At 49.4% G+C, this 23,543-nt stretch overlaps 1 protein-coding gene across 2 annotated transcripts in view; it reads right to left on the bottom strand.

Moving 5' to 3' along the window:
• SLC35F5 (solute carrier family 35 member F5) overlaps nucleotides 1–23,543 on the bottom strand; it is a 79,010-nt gene that overhangs the window by 5,897 nt on the left and 49,570 nt on the right. For both annotated transcript variants that reach the window (XM_088475499.1, XM_088475500.1), the window contains exons 11-15: nucleotides 20,787–20,891; nucleotides 6,894–7,053; nucleotides 4,410–4,500; nucleotides 1,741–1,895; nucleotides 1,568–1,657 (exon numbers count right to left, since the gene is read on the bottom strand). In XM_088475499.1, coding sequence (XP_088331625.1) covers nucleotides 1,573–1,657; nucleotides 1,741–1,895; nucleotides 4,410–4,500; nucleotides 6,894–7,053; nucleotides 20,787–20,891 — 596 coding nt within the window. In that variant the 3' untranslated portion in view covers nucleotides 1,568–1,572. The remainder of the gene's footprint in view (nucleotides 1–1,567; nucleotides 1,658–1,740; nucleotides 1,896–4,409; nucleotides 4,501–6,893; nucleotides 7,054–20,786; nucleotides 20,892–23,543) is intronic.

Below are 23,543 nucleotides of genomic sequence, written 5' to 3'. Positions count from 1 at the left end.
GTACGCATCGCGCCATGTGATCACCCGCAGCAGCATATGCTACGGTACGCTATGCCGCACACTGCGATGGCAACATGCAATCCTAGGGAGACGAGGCTGCGATCGCAGTGCGCGTATCCGCTCGCGGGCTCACGCCTGGCATGGTGCGATTTGCTGCGATGTAGCTGGGCACATCTGTATGACAGGGGCTACATACTGTAAATAATAGAGGAGACCATGAGCAAATTTAAAATTCTACGGGGAAGATTATAATCTTAATCATTATAATTAATTAGAATTATGCACGCAAATTAACACCTTTTACTGTCGCTATCAGCAGCCATGATATAGTTGTGGCGCAATTTACCATTTAGCTCAAGCCGAGACAACTGTGGCAATTTATGGCACTGCCAGGTCCTCTCCTGGTGTATTACCGATCATGTGCCACCGTAGGCCAATGCATGCTCACAGGAAGAGTCGGGGGCAGCGGAGACCAGAGATCCCCCACTTCACTCACTATGAAAGCTCTGTCCATAGGAAAGCTAAGAGACGGAGGACAGCTCCGAATGGCTATGGTCTGTGATAGTCACCAATAAAAGGTCTTCATGTTTGTGCAAATCCCACCAATACAACCTGTATTTTAGAGTAAAATAATATGGCAAGCCCCACATTATACTGGAAACTGTGGGTTCCTATCTGAAAGATGACAATTTGCAGATGAGGAAACCACATTAAGGCAGTTTATAAAACCTTCAATATATGTCCTGGGGAGGGGACAATTCAATTAAATGCAATGGTGACGATGTGCAGTCCTGGCACGGTACATTGCAACCAGAAACATTGCAGGATTTTCCCTGCACTCCATAGAGGTGCTCAGTAACACTCGTGACGTGGCAGGGACTGTATATGGTGGCTATGGCCACGGTGTTAGCCAGGGCTGGCAACAGAAATCTCTGGGGCCCGGTACACTCATGTTTTTGGGGCCCCCCCTTCACCTTTCAGTAGGTACCGTGCATGCAGGTTGGCCACCCAGCCCCAGCGCCTCTCCAGCCCTGTGCTTTCCTCTCCATCCAGTCTGCCAATTCCTCTCCCGCTTCCCCAACCACCGCCCGAACCGTGTCTCCCCAGCCCCCGCACCCACTGCTAGATACCACTTACCTGCAGCCTGCTCCAGTTCCCTTCCCTGGCGGCTCGGACCCGGCTCCTCCCTGACCCGGCAACATGACGTCATGCGCGCCGCGTGACAACAAAACTACCGTTCCAGGCTGCTGGCAGCCGGCCTCCTCCTCCTCCTCTGTGCCCTGCTGAATACAGCAGAGGCAAGGGGGACACATGAACTGAGCTCCTGAGATTCTAGGGAGGTCAGGGCCCCTCGCAATCTCGGGGCCCGGTAGATGTGTCCCCTTTGTCCCCCCCCTGTCGCTGGACCTGGTGTTAGCACATCCCACCAAACTGGAAAAGTGTGCACCTGCATACTGTGTGTGGCACCTACTAATGTATTTGGAAAGTAGGATTTGTGGACCAACCGACCTTGGAATTTTGTGCACATACATAGCCATATATATTACTCCCAAAAGGGGGCACATACCTGAACTACGAGCAGCTACCTGCACCGTTCTCTGGGCAGACACCGTGCAGGGGGATCAGGCTCTCGCTCTGCTCCGTGTCCTCCGAGGTCCTAAAATCCAGGAAGCCGGTTACAGATCTTTGCAGGTGCTCTTGAGTAACAGCCGATTATCGCAGCTTTCCGACAGAACCTACCTGGCAATCCGATGCTTCCTGCATATAAAGGCGAAGATCCTGCGCACTCCCACCATGACTGGATCCCAGTTATTATAATGGCAGAGGAGGGTCACAATGAAGAACGACACAAAGACGGGCAGCGCGCCGGCAAAGAACACCCAAGAGAAGCTCACCTGCAACGTGGAAGAACCAGCACATGCCACATGTAAGTGCCTGTGATATGTAACAAGGGGATGGAATATTTTTTTTTTGTGCAAATAGTTTTTATTGAATACTAACCCAATATACCACTAGATGTACAGCGACTTAGTGACAACAAAAAACATAGGTCAGACCAGCAACAAGTCATTGCACATAGGGACCGATTCAGGAACGCAGCTGCTAATACGCACGCAATCGGCCGATTGTTGCGTTCTGCGCAGGCATCGCAGCGCGCAAGCCGGTCACTGTGATCGGGATCGCGACTGCGGTGACTGCGCAGACCCATTGCAGAGTGATTGACAACAAGTGCCGTTTCAGGGTGGTAACCTGTCGGGGAAACGCAGGCGTGCCAGTGCGTTTACGCACCGCTGTAGCGGCGTGCATTATTAGCCACTACGATGCCACTCGCAGTCTGAGGACTGATAGCGTGCGTGGCTGCTAGCAATTCCTGAGTGAGGTCAGAGCTTGTGCCAGTGTGCGTGAGGCTGCGATGGTACTCCATTGTACCGATGGTTTCGCAGTCTTGCTAAACATTATGGATGTGTGTAAGGTAAAGTGGGCGTCCTTATGTAGTGCAGCGGCGAAATTGCGATCGCAATTAATTAGCATACTATCGCGGTTGAACTGCGTGCGTAATCGCTATTGCATTCGCAGTTGCGTTCCGTAGTTAATCAGGCCCTTAGTTAGTATTGTTATAAATATATAAAACCAGAATAGAAACAAAAAATAATGCACAGAAGGTGGGAAAAAGAAAGAGAACAGAGAAAATAAAAGAGGCCTCTAAACCAGAGGAGAGAACAATCCCAAATAATAGAGATACGAGAGATATAGGACTGTAGCCAGGACTGCCTGTCGCTATACTGCAGGGAAGTGACCTAGCTGACCGCTGACCTAGTATCACTATCTGCCTCGCCCACACCTCCACCCAGTGATCAGAGTCTTTATAAGTCAGCCATGGGTACCATATGGTTGTAAAATCCTTGCGAGTGCTCGATAAGGACAATAGAAGGTCGTCCATGGATATATAGTGATCACACCAAGGGCATGGAATATTAGTGTGCAATATCAGAATGTGCAATATAAGTGCAGGTAATCAGAAGTAAAACGGCACCAATATCACGAAACACTGCGACAGCAACTGCAGAGTGAGTATGCCGCACATTGCAGATCAACGCGTTACAGGTGGTGTGGAATAAATCATTTAAAGAGTATATGTGGAGATTCTCATGGAGAGTCTCAAGGACTGTTCATCATTGACAGTATGGGCTGACAGCGCCTGCAAGGGAAAGTAGGGGGGCTGACAGCGCCTGCAAGGGAAAGTAGGGGGGCTGACAGCGCCTGCAAGGGAAAGTAGGGGGGCTGACAGCGCCTGCAAGGGAAAGTAGGGGGGCTGACAGCGCCTGCAAGGGAAAGTAGGGGGGCTGACAGCGCCTGCAAGGGAAAGTAGGGGGGCTGACAGCGCCTGCAAGGGAAAGTAGGGGGGCTGACAGCGCCTGCAAGGGAAAGTAGGGAGGCTGACAGCGCCTGCAAGGGAAAGTAGGGGGGCTGACAGCGCCTGCAAGGGAAAGTATGGGGGGCTGACAGCGCCTGCAAGGGAAAGTAGGGGGGCTGACAGCGCCTGCAAGGGAAAGTAGGGGGGCTGACAGCGCCTGCAAGGGAAAGTAGGGGGCTGACAGCGCCTGCAAGGGAAAGTAGGGGGCTGACAGCGCCTGCAAGGGAAAGTAGGGGGCTGACCGTGACTTAAACAAGGAGAATGATCTGACAGTGAAAGCACGTGGAGCAAATGGAATATTAAGGTAAATGTGGAAAGGGCCAATGGCATATAAGGGACATGAGGGGGCTCTGATGGGATATAAAGGGGCATGTGGGGGCACTGATGGCATATAAAGGGCAAGTGCACTAGGGGGCATATAAAAGGGCATGTGGGAGCAAGAAATATGAGAAACGGTTATAACCCATACTGAGGTTTTGGCCTGGTCGCAGCCCCTGCCCAGGAATCTGAAGAGGCGGTAACCGTAGTTGTCCCTTATTGTGGAGTATCTGTTGACAACTAAAATAGCCAATGCAGAGGTGTATCCATGGCAACGGCTTGGTGATCTCACCTAGGATGACCATCCAGCTACGTTCTCACCTGCCGCTGCAATGGCGTTCTCTGCTCATATACCGCAAGGCCCCGGAACGCTATGCGGCTGCCTGCTCCTCCTTTACTGACAAATGGGGAAGCAGTAAGAACTCTCTTGTCCTAAGCACTCATCTTGTGCTGTGGTACTTACACAATTTGCTTATGTCAGTACTTGTGTGTCTCTGGGGACGGGTAGGAGTTTCGCTGAAACAAGCATATAAAACACACGGATTGCTGGAAGGCATTAAAACGCCATCTGAAGTTTTAGCAATTTACACTACACTGCAATTAGCAAAGTCGTTTTATAGAACTGCGCTTTCTGGGGAAACAAATGTAAAGCGATAATAATAACAATTGAATGTACCTTCTGCATGCACATATCTGCAATGATGGAAAGCGGTATAGTGAGGCTCAGAGCCAGGGTGCCAATGAGAGAGGAGGTCAGGAAACAGCCCCTAAAATCAACAAAAAGCTTAAACATTTCATGTGGAAAAAAAACCATCTGCTGCATTTAGTCACTTCAGCACTAAACTAACCCAGAGAAGTTCTGAGTAGCGTGGGCAGATGGGTCCAACGTGCTGATCAGCTACAGATAAATCATTTACTTCTGAACTGCTAAGAAGCTTCATATACTCTGCGCTATCTGGAATAAAGCCGAGTCTGCATCGCCATCTAGTGGTCACAATACAGCATAGCATAGTAAATGAATAAACTAATTATATGGCTGTACAAGTGTGTTTTCATGGTCCGCATATAATGGAGCATACCCCCTATTTACAGATGTGTCCTCATAAACCTAGGGATACATTTACCGAAGGACGATTTTAATTGATCGATTTAAAATTGTTGTGTTTCTGGAGCTAAATGACACTTTTACAAACACCTAATAAAACCATATCAAATATTGGCCCTCATTCAGAGGCGCACGCAAGAAGCGATCTCTCTGAATGAGGGCGGGCGCTTCTTTTTTTTTTTTGTGCGGCCTCCTGGTCGCTAGCTAAGCTGTGGGTTACCACCCACAGCTTAGCGACCGACCAGGGTGATGTCAAGACCATCACGACCATCGGGGCTTGCGACGAGACCCTAAGGTTGGGTCTCGGCACCCGCAAGCCCCAGGGAGCTTCCTGCTCTGATCGAGCAGGAAGCTCCCCACTGACATTACTGCCGATGTCAGTGCGGTCGCCCACAAAACGGCAAGCGTTCCGTCAGGAATGCCTCCGTTTGTGTAACCGCCCCCCCCGCCCACAAAACGGGGCGAGCTGTCGATCAACATCAACAGCCACCCCTTTTGTAGTGAGCTCCGGAGCGATAGAGTTTCTCTCTCGCTCCGGGGCTTGCGCACGTGCAGTGCGGCCGCTACACGTGAGCAGGAGCAAAACATCGAGTTGGTTGCGAGCGCTCAGCGCTTGCGACCGACTCTGAATGAGGTCCATTAGTAAATGGTAAATGTGTGCTTTAGCCCCAGAAACACAACATCGATTGATTTAATCGAACACTTTGTAAATATACCCCCTAGTCTCCAGGCGCCAAATCCTGTGCGACTTGCCTTGAGCTGAGCGTCTTTTTTCGCCCCAAAATTGCATTTGGTTTGCAATCAGATGTGACTAAACGCTTCAAGAGACTGCACTGAGTAATTTGATGTGTGACATTTGTATATCATCTATCAGTGAGCTCACAATGGAAGTTGGCGTGGAAAAAGCTACGGCCGCTGCATTGTAGCGCTTCGTATATAAACTCGGATGCACACAGATATAGAAGTGTCACAAACCAAATGAATCACTGCAGTCTCATGAAGCGGATTGTCACATCAGATTGCGTCGAAGACGCTATTTAGGTCTAAAAAGACAATTGGCGCAAGCAGAGTCACACTGGACCTGGCGCCGAGCTGTTTGGTACGACTGCAGCATTAGTGTTTGAGGACACATCTGTAGAAGTTGTTTAATTGTCCACTTTAAGTTTCTTTTTACCACTGCTCCACTCCTTCCCACAATGCACTGCAACCTTAAAGTAACAGGGGCTATTACAATAAATTGGGGACACCCCTACAGACCACAACAAAATGCATCTCCAGCCTTTGCAGAGTCCACACGCAGCACATGAAGTAACCTGCCCACACTCCTCCTACACTGCCTCACGTTCTGCTGCAGAAAACAAAGGGCCTGATTCAGAGCCGTTCGCTATTTGCGGTCGTTCGTTCAAAAACAAGGGGTGGCTATTCAAATGATCCGTTCACAAATTACAGTCTGTTCACACCTCTAAGTCTGAACGAGCGAGCAAAACATACGCTCGTTTATTTGTTAAAAACGCCCCCTGGCCGCTCGCACCATACGTCATGTCCGCTATTTATTAGATTAATCGAGTACATCGTACAGCGTATGAACTGCTCGCTATTCTTGTGGTTGGTTTTTGCTACCACAATCTTGCGAGCAGTTCTGGCTATAAAATAACCCAGTGACGTGGTCAATGACGCTGCTGTATTAATTATGCACACCCATAAAACGCCCGTTTTGACCTTTAAGCACGCCTGCGTTCTGATCTCCACTCCCCGTTTTCAAGCACCTTCCCCTGTTACCACCCACATACGCCTCATTCTGTCACTCAAAATAGCAGGCATTCGCTATATTGCGAGCACATGAATTTCGGCCGCACTGACTGGTTCGCGCATGCGTATAACGATCCGTACGCATGCGCAGATGTGCGAACATCGCTCGGAACGAGCGTACTGCCGCTAGCGAGTGGCTCTGAATGAGGGCCAAAGATAAGAAAACTACACTCACTTCAGTCTTCTCGGCAGGATTTTGCTTTAGGTACATTCATAAAATGATATTTGTGCCAATAGGACACTCACCATAGCCAGAGGAATTCTGACAGTACGGTGCCGACGAGGCCGTTGATGACCAGGTACATCCAGACTAGTTTATTAGGAAGCTCAAAGGCCTCAAAATCTGTGTAGTGCAAAAGAAAGAAGCCCGGCCACAGTAACAGGAGATTAAAGAGTCCAACGAAACCTGTAAGACAGGAAGAAGGTGTTAGGTGGGGTCTCTGCTGGCCCCAGAGAAAGTCAAGGGTCCACGAGGTCATATTTACGCCAATGTTGGTAAATAGATTATGGCTATTGGTCTATGCAAGACGATGATATTTCCATGGTACCGACAGGTCCTGGTGATATCGGAATTCATCTGGCCACTAGGCCAGGGCTTCAAATGTCCGGATATAGCGCAGTAAACAGATATACACTAACGCTCCCTATGCTGGATGTAGAGTTGAAGGCTAAAATCAGGGCATATATGCTCCCACACTGCCTGCACTGATGTGTGTCTTTGCCCATATTCATAGGGATTGTACACATCTGTGCATTCCTCCCACCCTTGCTTTGCTGCTCTTCATCATCGGGGCTCATTTGCACCAGCTTATACTTTGCGCTAGTTATACGCCAGGTAACAGGCATGCTTATGCTTCCGTCCAACCCTGCATAGCCTACAGTGGCGTGGAGACGCCCTCGCTGAGGAAGATCCGAGCCCGGTGACGCTTTAACATTTGCAATTGGAGTGGCGCTGAAACGTGTGCAATTGTATATCGCGCCTTATTTCCGTGCGCACAGCTCCTGAGCATGCAACTTGTGATAACAAGACGCGCTCCGCAAAGTGGCGAACGGTCAACTCTGCATCAAAGACCCTATTGTGTTTAACGAAGCGTGTCCCAGTGGCTGGATAGGATTCTGGGTCTTCCTATAGAAACCCGACTGTCAGGAGACCGGTTTAGAATTTTTTTTTTTTTATTTTTTCTTATAGAAGTGAAATGACACTGGAATGTGAGAGTCCGGAATCCCATTTAGAAGTGAAAACAGAAATGTCGTCGGGGGATTATTCTCACAGTTGCTGTAAATACAATTTAGGTCATTATTACGTCCCTTTAAATCTTTGTGAGCAGGGTTTTACACCATTACTATAGCACGCTACATAAAACAGTCAGCAACTTAAATATGCACATTATAATATCTCCACGTGTACCCGACACTTACATATAATTAGCCCACCCTTCCCTAGTGGTAAGACATCGGTGATACTACAACCGAAGGATCATATAGCTAGTGTAATGGTCTTCAGAAAATATAGAGAGCAATCTGACAAAGACAATGGCGACCCACATCAGAGGGTTCTATTAATTAATGTGAAATATCATTTGATAGAGAAGGGGAAATGAAATAAGAGCCCATAACTGTGAACCCCGATATAGTAGATTAAATAAACAAACAATGGTTGTACAGGACACATCTCCTAATACAACATGACTTTTTTTTTTTTTTTTTTTTAGAGAGAACCTGTATAAAGGTATATATAGTATTTATAGCACATAAGGTGATTATAGATCCGCTGGATAAGGAACGGAATCCGCTGCAGAAATCACCATCTAAGTTAAAGAGATTACACAAATTGTTTGGCTTTGAAGACTCTGAAGTAGGGATGGCCATCGACCATTCAAAATCATTGATGGATTATGGGCGATGTCTAATAGTTTTAAAATCGATGATAGAGAGCCAATGGTTCTTTGCCATCGATGTACGAGGAGCAGCAGATACTTTTTTTTATTTCCTGGACGGGATGGAGCTTAGCCCCGCCCCCGGAGGCCTCTAAGCCCCATCCCCTTTTTTGATTGGCCCGTGGCGGCCCCATTCCCACCAACAGCGGTGGCTATCGAGGTGTGCAAACCATCGATGGTTCACCATAGATGGTTTGTGTACCATTGATGGCACACAATGGCACCCATCCATGGCAATCGATCCATGGCAATCATCGATGGCCATCCCTAGTCTGAAGGCTGATTGGGTGAAGGACGCTGGATTGATTCGTCGCAGCTGTAAGATGTTTTTTGTTTCTGTTTACTGCTCATATGCCTTGATACTGCTGTGACTCAGGACGCATTGTGGGGGGGAAACCACAGTCTGATTGACAGGCTGTGACATTTTGGGGGAGGAAACAGAAACCATTGCACTAAATAGAGGCATATCGCCTCCGTTTTGTGGGAGTACCATGGCCAGATTTACCGGCTTCGGCAGCAGAGATATGGCGGCCATTACTAAGGGTTACTAAGATGGCAGATGCCTGCCCAATGGTCTCGATGGTTATCCGATGCCACATCTGCGGACTCAGCCGGTCGATGACAGGAGCCGGCAGCGTGCATCTTTTTACACTAGATGCCGCCTGCGGATTTGGCATATATTTTGCATATGGATGCTATTGGCGATACCAATAGTGTCCATCTCTGAATCAGGCCCTGAGAGCGCTAATTGAGACTCTATAGCCAAAGTGGAGTCAGCAGTTGCTGGTTCACCAGCAAACACCGCTATACCATTAAAGGACAGAGGGCCTGATTCAGACCCACTCGCGAGCGTGTAGCTGTTTGGCCACTGCGCATGCGCACGCCGGAGCCGGCTCCGACGAGCGCATGCGCGAGACCCGGCTAGCGACGGGCGCTCTGTCGCTACGGGTCTCGCACCAAAGCGCCGTTTTGGAGGCGGGCACCTGGCCAAACGGAGGCGTTCCCGAAGGAACGCCTGCTGTTTGGGGGCGGCCCCAATGACATCACGAGTGATGTCAGTGGGTGAGCTTCCGGCTCGGGAACGAGACCCTACCACAAGGGTCTTGTCGCAAGCCCCGATGGTCGCAATGGTCAAGACCATCGCGACCATCACCTGGCCGCTCGCAGTAGCTGTGGATGGTCACCCACAGCTAAGCGAGCGGCCATGAGGCCGACATAAAAAAAGAAAAAAAGCCCTGATTCAGAGCGTCCGGCTCTGAATCAGGCCCAGAGGTCCATGCATGGATCCCATAGACCGTAAGATGGAGAAATCTTCCCAAAGCCTAAATGATTCAACAGCAATGAATAAAATCAGGTGTGAATATGGCTTCAGTCTCCAGAGAAATCCGCACTTGGATAAGCAATCTGACGAAAGTAAGCGGATAAAACGTACTAAACACACATGGAGGAGATTTTCTAGTTTAATGACAGCAGACCACTACTCTAAACTAGAGAGGAGCAGTTCGGTTTTGGATCAGATTGTCCCGCCAAGTTTGGATCTCAGAACGCGGCAAAAACGTCAACTTTCATGGACATGCGTGCCAAGATGTCCATAAAGGATGAGGTTTTGCCTCGTTCTGAAATTTGTACTTGCGGCAAAAACCAAAACGCTCATCTCTACTCTAAATCCTTGTTGCGCTGGCTCTATCGGAGACCTTTTCTGACAATGACGTATTATTCAATGATCGTTTCATATCCAGCTGACTTTCAGCGATGCTCCAGAGGTCACAGATAATTATATGAAACAGACAAAATTTAGTGGTATAGAGTGTAGTAGGTTTAACAATAAAGATGTGAATTACAGTACCAGTAAATTCAGAATAAATCAACAAGTTGATCAATTAGTGTGCAAAGATGCACCAGAGAAAGAGATATTAGAGGACAGGGGGGAACATATGCACTTTGTCTATATGATTACTTGAAAAATTATATATTACATGTCAAAAGGATAATTATGTTTGATGTCAGTACTCAAAACATATATGGATAGCATGTAATGGAGGGAAAAAATATGAGATATGGTAAGAACTTACCCTTGTTATCTCTATTTCTACAAAGTCCATAGGGTTCCACAGGATACCTTGGGGTATAGGTGTGACGTCAGTCGCAGGGCACCAAAGAGTTAAGCTTTCAGCCTCCCAGGATGCACTGGGTCCCCCTCCTATACCCCGCCCCCGAGCCAAGGCACCTCAGTTAGTTACCAAGCCATAGGCCGGAGGAGGAGAAGGAAGAGAGAGAAAAAAGATCTGGACACATACAAGAATCACATTCTCACCAGAGGGAGACGGAAAACCGGTGACCAGAGCAAAGCCCATCTGCAGCACAGGTGCGACAGGGCGGGAGTCCTGTGGAACCCTATGGACTTCGTAGAAATAGAGATAACAAGGGTAAGTTCTTACCATATCTCATATTTTCTACTTCAGGGTCCATAGAGTATCCACAGGGTACCTTGGGGATGTCCCAAAGCAGTATCCTTTAAGGGTGGGGAAGCTCCTGTGCTGAAAGGAGAATCCGCCGCCCGAAGGAAGCATCCTGAGAGGCGAAGGTGTCAAACCTGTAATACCTCACGAAGGTATGGACAGAGGACCACGTAGCAGCCTTGCAGATCTGGACTGCAGAGGCACCACGTCGAGCTGCCCACGAAGGACCCACAGACCTAGTGGAATGAGCCTTCACAGAAGGAGGAACCGGCAGGCCTTCATGAAGATAAGCTTCAGAAATAGCCATACGGATCCAGGCTGCCAAAGTTTGCTTTGAAGCAGGCCAACCCTTTTTACGGAAGCCAGAGAGGACAAACAAAGCGTCCGACTTCCTAAACGAAGAAGTGCGGTCAACATAAGTCCTTAAGGCCCGCACAACATCCAAAGAGGCCTCACCCACGGAAAGACCCGGTGAGTTAAAGGCCGGAAAACTATTTCCTCGTTAACATGAAACTGGGAAACAACTTTGGGAAGAAACTCGGGCCGAGTGTGGAGCACTGCCCTGTTCCCATGAAAAACCAAGAAAGGGGGTCTACAAGAAAGAGCCCCTAACTCAGAAACACGTCTGGCCGAAGCAATAGCCAGAAGGAAAACAGTCTTAGATGTTAGCCATTTAAGATCCACTGAGCCCAGTGGTTCAAACGGCGGTCCTTGGAGAGCCCTCAGGACCACAGCCAAATCCCAAGGCGCCACAGGTGGAACAAAGGGCAGCTGAATGCGGACAACACCTTGCAGAAAGGTGTGCACATCCAGGATTGTAGCAATCCTACGGTGAAACCAGACAGACAGGGCCGAAACCTGTACCTTCAAAGAAGCAAGGCGAAGCCCATGATCTAGTCCCGCTTGCAGGAAGGCGAGAATCCGAGACAGACGAAACTCCCGCGGTGCATAACCTCTCGGTCGACACCACTGAGAGAATGTATGCCACACGCGATGGTATATCCTCGCAGAAGACGGTTTCCGAGCTCGCAACATGGTACGCACCACAGAGCTGGAAAACCCACCTGGACCCCAGCATGGCCGTCTCAACAGCCACGCCGTCAAAGACAGCCGAGTCAGGTCCGGGTGACGACAAGGACCCTGAGACAAGAGGTCCGGTCGTAGCGGCAACCGCAGAGGACTGTCCACGGACAGACCCTGAAGGTCTGAGAACCAGTGCCGTCTGGGCCACGCGGGAGCTATCAACAGGAGCGTCCCTCCTTCCTGTTTGAATTTCCGGATTACCCGTGGAAGAAGGGAGACCGGAGGGAACAGGTATGCGAACCGGAACGTCCACCGGACGGACAGAGCATCCACCAGAGACGCCCCTTCGTCTCTTGTGCGAGACCCGTACACCGGCAACTTGTTGTTGTGCCGGGCCGCCATGAGGTCGATCTCTGGAAGACCCCATCTGTCCACCAGTAGTTGAAAAACATCCGGGTGCAGGGACCATTCCCCCGGATGAACGTCCTGGCGACTTAGAAAGTCCGCCTCCCAATTGAGCACTCCCGGGATGAAGACCGCTGATATGGCCGGAAGATTGCGCTCCGCCCAAACCAGGATCCGAGACACCTCTAAGAGAGCCGCCCGGCTTCGGGTTCCTCCTTGCCTGTTTATGTAGGCCACGGTGGTAGCGTTGTCCGACTGGACCTGTACCGGTGACCCTGGAGAAACCGATGTGCCTGCTGGAGAGCATTGAAGACCGCACGGAGTTCCAAGATATTGATTGGAAGCTCCGCTTCTGTCGGAGTCCACCTGCCCTGGAACAGATGTGGACCCGAAACTGCTCCCCAGCCCCGAAGACTGGCGTCCGTAGTCAACAGGACCCAATTTGGAATCCAGAACGGACATCCCTCGCTGAGGTGGGTCGTCTGTAACCACCAAGCAAGGGACAGGCGAACCTCCGGGGTGAACACAATCGTCTGGGACTTCAGAGACTGAGGCAGCCCGTTCCACTTTGACAGGATCAGGTGCTGCAGACACATGGAGCCCAGTAACCTCAACGCCGAGTGTAGAGACACCTGGCGGCTGTGCAGACAACTGCGTACCCTTGACTGCAAAGCAGAGATCTTGTCCTCCGTCACGAAGATCTTTTGCTGTCCCGAGTCCAATAAGGCTCCAAGATGCAGAATCCTCTGAGACGGGATTAGAGTGGACTTCTGCCAGTTGATTAGCCAGCTGTGCCGTTGCAGCAGGGCAATGGTCAGGTCTAAGTGGCGTAACAGGAGCTCTGGAGATCCCGCCACTAATAACAGGTCGTCCAAGTACGGCAACATGCGGACTCCCTGCAGCCGCAGAGAAGCCGCCATGACCGCCATCACCTTGGTGAAGACACGTGGTGCTGTCGCCAGGCCAAAAAGGTAACGCCCGAAACTGGAAGTGGTCGCTGCGGATTGCAAACCTGAGGAACTGTTGATGGCGCAAAAGAATAGGGAGATGCAGGTAAGCGTCCTGTATGTCCAATGACACCATGTAGTCCCCCGGTTCCAGCGCCAGAATGATGGACCGTAGGGTCTCCATCCGAAACTTCGGTACCCGCAAAGACTTGTTGAGTGCTTTGAGGTTGAGAATCGGACGATACGACCCATTGGGTTTCTGTACCAAAAAAAGATTTGAATAGAAACCCTGGCCCCTCTGGGAGAATGGAACAGGCACTATAACTCCAGCCTGGAGCATAGTGTGCAATACCTTCCGCATTTCCGTAGCCTTGTTCCAGTCTGATGGTAGACCCGTGGTGAAGAAACGAGCCGGGGGTCTGTGCCGGAAGGAGAGGGCGTACCCGTGGGAGACCACCTCCAGAACCCAAGTGTCTGTCGTAGTGACCGACCAACACTGGGCGAACTGCAGCAGGCGGCCTCCCACCCTGGGATCCCCCAAAGGGAGGCCCGGACCGTCAGGCCGCAGGCTTGTCATCTGGCTTGGGGGCCGGACGTCTGGTACTCCATGCCTGCTTCTGGGGCTTGACCGATTTCCTAGGGCCAGCCTGACGAGTAAACGACTGTGGTTTGGGCCTGCCCTGGGCCCTAGATGACCGAAAGGATGATGGTCCAGAACCAGAAGGAGCAGCGGCCGACGGGAGACAAGCCGATTGGCTGCCGCCAGCGTGGCCACAATCTTATCCAGATCCGGACCGAAGAGAACTTCTCCGGTAAACGGCAAGGCTTCCAGACCCTTCTTGGAATCTGCGTCCGCCTTCCAGGATCGCAGCCACAAGGTGCGACAAGCAGCTACCGCTGCTGAAGAAATTCTAGACACCAGAGTACTAATGTCTAGAGCCGCCTCGTTGATGTAAGTGGCCGAATCACGGAGATTGCCAATCAACTCCGCCTGTTCGGCCGGACAGTCAGAATCAAAAGAAGCCTCTAATGAATCCGCCCAGCGCTCCATCGCTCTGGCAACCCAGCAAATGGCCATAGCCGGCCGTGCTGCCCCCCCCGCAAGGGAATAAGCGGACTTCAGGCAGATTTCCACCTTGTGGTCCGTAGCATCCTTAAGGGAGGACATGGATGGCATCGGCAATGTGGCACTACGGACAAGACGGGTCACGTGAGAATCCACCTGTGGAGGGGATTCCCACTTAGCAAAATAATTATCCGCGAACGGATAAGCCACCGCCAGGCGTCTCTGCGGCTGGTATCTTTTGCCAGGCTGTTTCCACGCCTCCTCTAAATGGTCCACCAACTGACCCGAAAGAGGAAAGACTGTGGCATCGCCCTTCACATCTTTGAAAAAGGCATATTTAGACTTAGCCGCTGGGGGAACTTCGTCCTCAATCACCAAGGCTGTGCGGGCCGCCCGAATAAGTCCAGGAATATATACTTTGGACATAGCATTAGCGTCCTTAGTATGGAGAGGTTCCTGATCGTAAGGATCCAGAATCTCCCCATCATCAGACGTCCCTTAGTCATCCTCATAAGGAGCGGACAGAGACGTCACCGGCCGTTTATGAGGCCGCATCACAGACTCCCCTTGCAATACATCCGACAAGTGCTGTACAGAACTCGTCAGGGAGTTAACCCACGCTGGCTCCTGAGAAACCGGGAGCGGGGAAATAGGGAGACTGTGGGGGTACCACCAATTGTCGTGGGAAACCCTGCATGGGTGACGACACCACAGACTGCTGGGACAAACCCATCGGAGTAAACGCGGGCTGCGGAGCTAACTGGCCCACTAAAGCTGTTAGCGCCTGAGCGAAACAAGCCCAGGGCGGCTCCTGTACCGGTGCTGTAACCGTAAGAGGCCGCGCCATGGACAAACACTGCCGGCAAAGGCCCTCCGCGCTACCCTCCCCCTCCGCTAACGGTACTTTACACGTGGTACACTGTAGCCGGAGGGGAAAATCACTTTCAGACATGATGGCACCACGTATGTGACCCCTCTCACCAATTATATATTAAATAGGCGAGAGACCACCCTGCAGCACCGCACCGCAAGGGCTTAGCAGAAAGAACAGGGACAGTAATAAAGCCGACAGTTTAGAGAAGAAAAGTTACAGGCAGCGCTAGCACAGTCACATACAATGCAAAGAAAATCAATTCCTGCACTAACAGCGCTGATCACTCAACTACACAGACACAGGGCCTGGTAGGACACAGCGCTGCATACACAGACCTGACCACAGCGGAGGAGAGGTATGCGGGGGGACCCAGACCACGATGCTTCCGTCCAGTGCTTCCAGCAGCGTTCACCATGCGTTGGAGAAGATGGCCGCCGAGGAGCAGAGAGGAGGCTGGCCTGGGGGAGGAGCGCTGACACAGGGCCAGTCAGCACAGTGCAGAGAGGGCTGTGTGCAGCGGGGGAGGCGCCGGCTGTGAGACAGGGAAGGCGCGCTCCCCTGGCATGCATTTAACCCCTGGGATGCCGCAGCGCTACCGCTCTGCTGCGGTCCGCTGTCCCAGGGGGTAGTGGAAGCGCAGGTTGGTCGCCTGGCTCCACGCAGCAGCCAGTCCCCAGGGAGCCCCCTGCCTGGGGACTTAGGACCATGTGATCAGCGGGGACCCACCGCGGGACCCCGCTGCTTACCTCTGCCCCCCTTGAATCCGGCCATGGTCCAGAACATCTGGGGTCACCGCTAGCTGTGACCCCAGATGCCCACCAGCATCCCCGGATCAGTACCAGCGTTCTGGTACTGGCAGGGTGTAGGGAAGACAGCATGGACGTCAGGACTGACTGTCCATGCTGTTCATCCAGATGTGCAGCCACAGCTGCATGAAGAAAAAGCTTCAGGGGCTCTTCTAGCCCCCACTCCAACAGGTGCACCCGACTCCGGCCGGGCACCAAACTAAACTGAGGTGCCTTGGCTCGGGGGCGGGGTATAGAAGGGGGACCCAGTGCATCCTGGGAGGCTGAAAGCTTAACTCTTTGGTGCCCTGCGACTGACGTCACACCTATACCCCAAGGTATCCTGTGGATACCCTATGGACCCTGAAGTAGAAAAGAAAGATCTTCTACATTACAGATTTATTTAAAGTTGTAAAGTTTAAATTAACAATGCAGTACAAATCCCATATTATCCCACTCACGTGTGGTCAAAAACTATATCACAGGGTTGGGGTTTGGTTGAATCTCACCTTACAACAATGATGGTGTCAAATAATTCATAGGTCTCAAATGTGAGTCATCACCATACGGTTACTGGTACAAATTAATCTTAGCAGTAAAATATCCAGTAAAGAGTATGGATTATTGTTAGGAGGTTGAATCAATGTTAGTTCAGGGTAAAATTGATTAAGAAGGTGAAACCTGAAATCATTCTCCCAGAAGGGAAACTTAAAGATATAAATGGCTCTATTTTAGCTGTCCATAAAGAGAATGAGGGCTGTATCAAGATGGTAAACAGCCCACATTTAAGAATGTTGTATATGAACAGCTGTAGAGTGGAAATGGACATAAACACATTTACAATGAAAATTGACAGACAAGATACATGACCACAATAAAAATATTATCTTACCTGGATTAGGGACACCGTATATGGAGATGTTTCATTGTTAAAACCATTTAATCTCAAAATCAGTATTCAAACCAGATAAATTGGGCCAACACAGAGTTGAACGTAAGTCGGTGGTAATTGATTCGGTACTGACCGTCCACATGCAGAATTGTACACATCTCTGTGGCCCTACCAGATTCATCACAAAAGGATGACCTTCCCACACAGCCATTAACAGATTGGCACAAACAAGGGGCAAATCTGGTGCCCATAGCGGTGCCCACGTTTTCCAAATATATACGCCAATGAAATGGAAATAATTATACTCAAATTCGATACTCTCAATCAAGAATTTATGCCGGAATGGGAGCAAGGTTCTGTTGATCGATGTAGACCTTTTTGAATTCAAAACCATGTAGGTGTTCTATTATGGTACACAAACAGACCTCTACTGTAACAAGATAGCATTTGCCTTCCAAATTACAGATCTGTAAATTATTAATCACATCAACTGCATATTTATATATTATTAAAGGTAAATAGCCTTTTTTTGGGGATTTTAACTTTTGGATCTCACTTAAGTTCTGAACACCTCCCATTACTTTTTAGTAGACTCATTTCACTTTCATATTTAGACCTTTAAAGACCAGCTTTTTAAGTGCGGCACCAATATTTCCCTCCCATGTTTCTGTTTCAGCTTGGGAAATCATTTGAATACATGAATGGAGTCACTATAGATCTACAAATAGCCGGAGCATGCACTGCTCTTCCAACAGCTCCCACTGCTAGGGAGATGGGACAGACCCTAGCATAAGAGGTAGAGAACCTACCGGGAGGTGAGTATGCAGTCACAGAAGGGAGGGGGTGCAAGGGAGATGGGGGAAGGGATTTGGGGAGGTCCTACGCAGTGGGACAGGACAGTGGAGTGGTGTAGAGTAGGGGGCAGGGTGGTGCTGAGCAGCGGAGAGTAGGGCTGGCTTAGGGTGCTTCTTACAAATGACATGATCATGTAAACATTATTCCTTCATTTATTTTCCACCCATTACATAGGCAGAAAATAAGAAAAAAATCTTATATAAAATCTTTCTCCATGGCTTCTACAAATTCAGAGCAATCCTAGAAAACTATCCAGAACTAAGTGTAAACAATGTAGTGGCATAATTAAGGATATGTTTAGCTTTATTATATGTTCAATTTTTGCAACATCAATTTTATTTTAATCAAGAAAAACCTTTACAAGCCATCACAGGTCAATATAACACAGGAGACCCAGACACTGCTTTATTACTGATGATACATCCGAATGCAAACTGGATCTAGCAATTGTTCAAAAGTAGTTACAATTGCTTCCACTTTAGCACATATGAGATCCCAGACCTGCTGAGGTCACTGGGATTTCCTGTTACAATGTGTCGCTGTAAAAGTATTGTTCAGTATGGAAATGGTTCCAGCCCCATCACTCCACCCATCGTTACTCATTAAGAGCCGTATTCAATTAGAGCGGACCAGCAATACTTTTTCGCCTCCCAGGACTTTTCGCCTACTTCGCCTGTTTTGCAGGCGGAAAAGTATCGGGCGCGTGCCCGTGTATCCCCGTATTCAATTTGAAAGTAGGCGAAAACGGGACCCGGCGAAACTTGAACAGGCGGAAAGTACTGTCAGATTTGGGGAGTCAGCCTGACACCCCCCGAATGATGCTCTGACATGGGGGCTCCGTATGGTTACCCCCCGATTTGGCTTGCTGAAGGTATTTGGTGTTTTTAAACAGGCTCAATAGCTGCTAAATAGCGTTTTTGTATAAGTGGTGAAGAATAGTATTCAGGAGGTATTTTTGTTGAAAATAACTTATCCCAGCAAATTTGGGGTACTTGAAAATGGGGGCCAGCATATTTAAAAGTTGCTAAAGTAAAGTTGAAAAAAATCGTGAAAAATCCACCTGCCGCAAGCACCTGCAATAAAAAAAAAAACACCTGGGGAATACTTGGGGACCCCCCCCAGAGTCAAGTTCGTTAGTTTTTAACTTTGGAGCCCAACTTTTTTTTATTACGCCCCCAAATTCAAAGTCATTTTTTGGGGTGTTCTTAAGTGTTTTTTTTATTTTTTTGACACAGTTTACCTTTGGGGGACTGTCTGAAGGCTGCACGGGAGTTCCCGCAACGTTGCACCCCAAAACCCCAATTCTGCACTTTTATCCGCCTCCTATTCATAGGCGAAACTTTTCCACCTATTACATTGCATTGACTTTCCGCTTAGGCGGAAAGTCTTTCAAATTGCATACGTAGTAAAACCAAAACAGGCGAAAATTACATCAATTAGCAAAAAGTTTTCGCCAAAAACACGCGGAAACGGCTTTTCGCCTCAAATTGAATACGGCCCTGAGTGTGATATCCTCAGCTCCATTATGATGAAATTAAATTTCCCAAATTTTTTAAGTAATTACTCATTAAGTAAATAGGGACAGTCAGCTGGATGATGTCCTTTTGTGTAGAGTGTATAAAGTACCTACCGCTGCTTCAAGCTCTAGAAGAGAAGGAGGGGGGGGGGGGGCGCAAATTGTTGTGATTCCCCTCACCCATTTCAGCGGTGTTATCTTGCGGTCAAATTTTAGAGGCATCTGACCGGCCGCTAAAAAGGTCTCACTATGGACAGCCCCCGAAGGTGAAGAGGTAAGTGCTCTATACATTCTACTAGGTAGCCTATATAGCAAAAGCTTAAAGGATAGGACAGGGCTTATGGTTACAAAATACAACTTGTTATTCTGTAAGGTAGATGTGACGGTAGACAGTTTGGCCAGCCATGGTGCTACTGTGGCCTGTTATGGAGCACTCAATATGGTACATTGTATATCTGTGTGCTCACAATGAAAGTCCAAGAAATACTCAGTGCACCTGACATATTCACTAAATATCCACGAGCGGCTAACATGACGGCTTCCGGCGGCTCGGCGAAACGTCTCTCTCGCTGATTTTCTGCTCACAGCCTATGGAGGTGTGAGCAGGGTGTGCAGTCGGGTAGCCGGCGGACCTAATCCAGACAGCCGGCTTCCCGACTGTCATATCCTGGCAAAGGGTCTAAAGACAGGCGTCGGTATGCCGACGCCTGTCATTAGACATACGTCGGGAGACCGACGCCCGGCATCCCGATCGAAGGGACGCCAGGCACCGAGCGCGAATAGCAGCGGGGGGTGGAGGGTTAAGCACTCCCCGGGGGACTTCGGTTTAGGTGGCGGGGAAGGGGGGGTTAGGTTTAGGCACTTAGAGGGGGGATTAGGGGTAGGCACTGGGGGGGGGGGGGGGGGGAGGTTAGGTTTATGCACCCCTAAGGGAGCGTTAGGGTTGGGGGTAGAAATAGGTTAGTATATACTTACCTTTGACGAATGGGATTTCCTCCTCTGCCGGGATGCCTCTGTCGGGATTCCAACCGCTGGGCATGGGCCCGGCGGTATATCATATAGATTCCGTGAGCAGAAATCCGCTACCGTAATGTTGGCTGCTTGAGCAGAACTGAAACTGCCCCGGAGACAAACATCCAAGAGCAGTTTGCTCTAAGAACCCAAACTATTGATTTATTGTAAAGTACACAAAGTTCTAGGCAAGCTGTGATCCAGCGGATCCCTGTACACGATGAGATCACTGGTGAGAGGAGAGGAAATGGCAGCAGTATACCGGCTGCACCCCCCGCTCCGGGATTACCCCTCTAAATCCATATAGATCCTAGAGGAACATAATAGCAGCTTAGTGACAACTCTGCCTTAGAGATTGGGGTTACTCACCGAAAAACATTGGTATGTCCAGCTTATCCTCCCGATCTACTTTCCGCTTTATCATGACAATGTACACAGCATAAAGCATGGCCCCAAGCAGGGACCACAGGGAACCTAATAGAAAGAAATACAAGGATATTATTGCTACAAATAGTCTAGTGTGCAGCATACGGTACACTGGTCTGATCTGTAATACATGTAAGCAAACCAAGTCTCACTATCATTTCAACATTAATCAACAGCTCAAACTGCATATTACATTAGGGTGATGGCACCTATGGCAGCCAATCTCCTGATAGTGACGTTCATGTGCACCCACCGCCATGCATTGCACAGACACGTGTTTTACAATACATGATAAGGACACATATACATGTGATCTGACCCTAACGCAGCCAGATCTTTACTTCATCATAATGAAGAAAATACATCTAAATCGTATCACCCATCAGCACAAACACCCACAGCTCTACCTTGTCACATGGCCAAGGAGCTTTACTAGAGGAAATACATTTCATATATCAAACTCATTTCCTTTCTATCATAGGGAGGGAGAACAAAGTGTCCCTAAAGGGTGATCAGACACATAACACAGATTACTCACTAGCAGTGATTGCAGGACAATAGGCAAGTCATGGAGCCTGGTGCTACTAGTGTAACACAGATTACTCACTAGCAGTGATTGCAGGACAATAGGCAAGTCATGGAGCCTGGTGCTACTAGTGTAACACAGATTACTCACTAGCAGTGATTGCCAGGCAATGAGCAGGTCATGGAGCCTGGTGCTACTAGTGTAACACAGATTACTCACTAGCAGTGATTGCCAGGCAATGAGCAGGTCATGGAGCCTGGTGCTACTAGTGAAACAGATGACTCACTAGCAGTGATTGCCAGACAATGGGCAAGTCATGGAGCCTGGTGCTACTAGTGTAACACAGATGACTCACTAGCAGTGAATGCCAGGCAATGAGCAGGTCATGGAGCCTGGTGCTACTAGTGTAACACAGATTACTCACTAGCAGTGATTGCCAGGCAATGAGCAGGTCATGGAGCCTGGTGCTACTAGTGTAACACAGATTACTCACTAGCAGTGATTGCCAGGCAATGAGCAGGTCATGGAGCCTGGTGCTACTAGTGAAACAGATGACTCACTAGCAGTGATTGCCAGGCAATGGGCAAGTCATGGAGCCTGGTGCTACTAGTGTAACACAGATGACTCACTAGCAGTGATTGCCAGGCAATGAGCAGGTCATGGAGCCTGGTGCTACTAGTGTAACACAGATGACTCACTAGCAGTGAGTGCAGGACAATGAGCAGGTCATGGAGCCTGGTGCTACTAGTGTAACACAGATGACTCACTAGCAGTGAGTGCAGGACAATAAGCAGGTCATGGAGCCTGGTGCTACTAGTGTAACACAGATGACTCACTAGCAGTGATTGCAGGACAATGGGCAGGTCATGGAGCCTGGTGCTACTAGTGTAACACAGATGACTCACTAGCAGTGAGTGCAGGACAATGGGCAAGTCATGGAGCCTGGTGCTACTAGTGTATCACAGATGACTCGCTAGCAGTGATTTCCAGGCAATGAGCAGGTCATGGAGCCTGGTGCTACTAGTGTAATACAGATGACTCACTAGCAGTGATTGCCAGACAATGGGCAGGTCATGGAGCCTGGTGCTACTAGTGTAACACAGATTACTCACTAGCAGTGATTGCAGGACAATGAGCAGGTCATGGAGCCTGGTGCTACTAGTGTAACACAGATTACTCACTAGCAGTGATTGCAGGACAATGAGCAGGTCATGGAGCCTGGTGCTACTAGTGTAACACAGATGACTCACTAGCAGTGATTTCCAGGCAATGAGCAGGTCATGGAGCCGGTGCTACTAGTGTAACACAGATTACTCACTAGAAGTGATTGCCAGGCAATGGGCAAGTCATGGAGCCTGGTGCTACTAGTGTAACACAGATGACTCACTAGCAGTGATTGCCAGGCAATGAGCAGGTCATGGAGCCTGGTGCTACTAGTGTAACACAGATGACTCACTAGCAGTGAGTGCAGGACAATGAGCAGGTCATGGAGCCTGGTGCTACTAGTGTAACACAGATGACTCACTAGCAGTGAGTGCAGGACAATAAGCAGGTCATGGAGCCTGGTGCTACTAGTGTAACACAGATGACTCACTAGCAGTGATTGCAGGACAATGGACAGGTCATGGAGCCTGGTGCTACTAGTGTAACACAGATGACTCACTAGCAGTGAGTGCAGGACAATGGGCAAGTCATGGAGCCTGGTGCTACTAGTGTAACACAGATGACTCGCTAGCAGTGATTTCCAGGCAATGAGCAGGTCATGGAGCCTGGTGCTACTAGTGTAATACAGATGACTCACTAGCAGTGATTGCCAGACAATGGGCAGGTCATAGAGCCTGGTGCTACTAGTGTAACACAGATTACTCACTAGCAGTGATTGCAGGACAATGAGCAGGTCATGGAGCCTGGTGCTACTAGTGTAACACAGATTACTCACTAGCAGTGATTGCAGGACAATGAGCAGGTCATGGAGCCTGGTGCTACTAGTGTAACACAGATGACTCACTAGCAGTGATTGCCAGGCAATGAGCAGGTCATGGAGCCTGGTGCTATTAGTGTAACACAGATGACTCACTAGCAGTGATTTCCAGGCAATGGGCAAGTCATGGAGCTTGGTGCTATTAGTGTAACACAGGATTTGTGGTCTGTTCCATAACTATGGCTGGAGACCA

Source organism: Taudactylus pleione, unplaced genomic scaffold (genome assembly GCF_031769625.1).
Source record: "Taudactylus pleione unplaced genomic scaffold, aTauple2 ptg000173l, whole genome shotgun sequence".
Lineage (NCBI taxonomy): Eukaryota > Metazoa > Chordata > Amphibia > Anura > Myobatrachidae > Taudactylus > Taudactylus pleione.
This window is presented reverse-complemented; position numbering and strand designations above follow the sequence as displayed.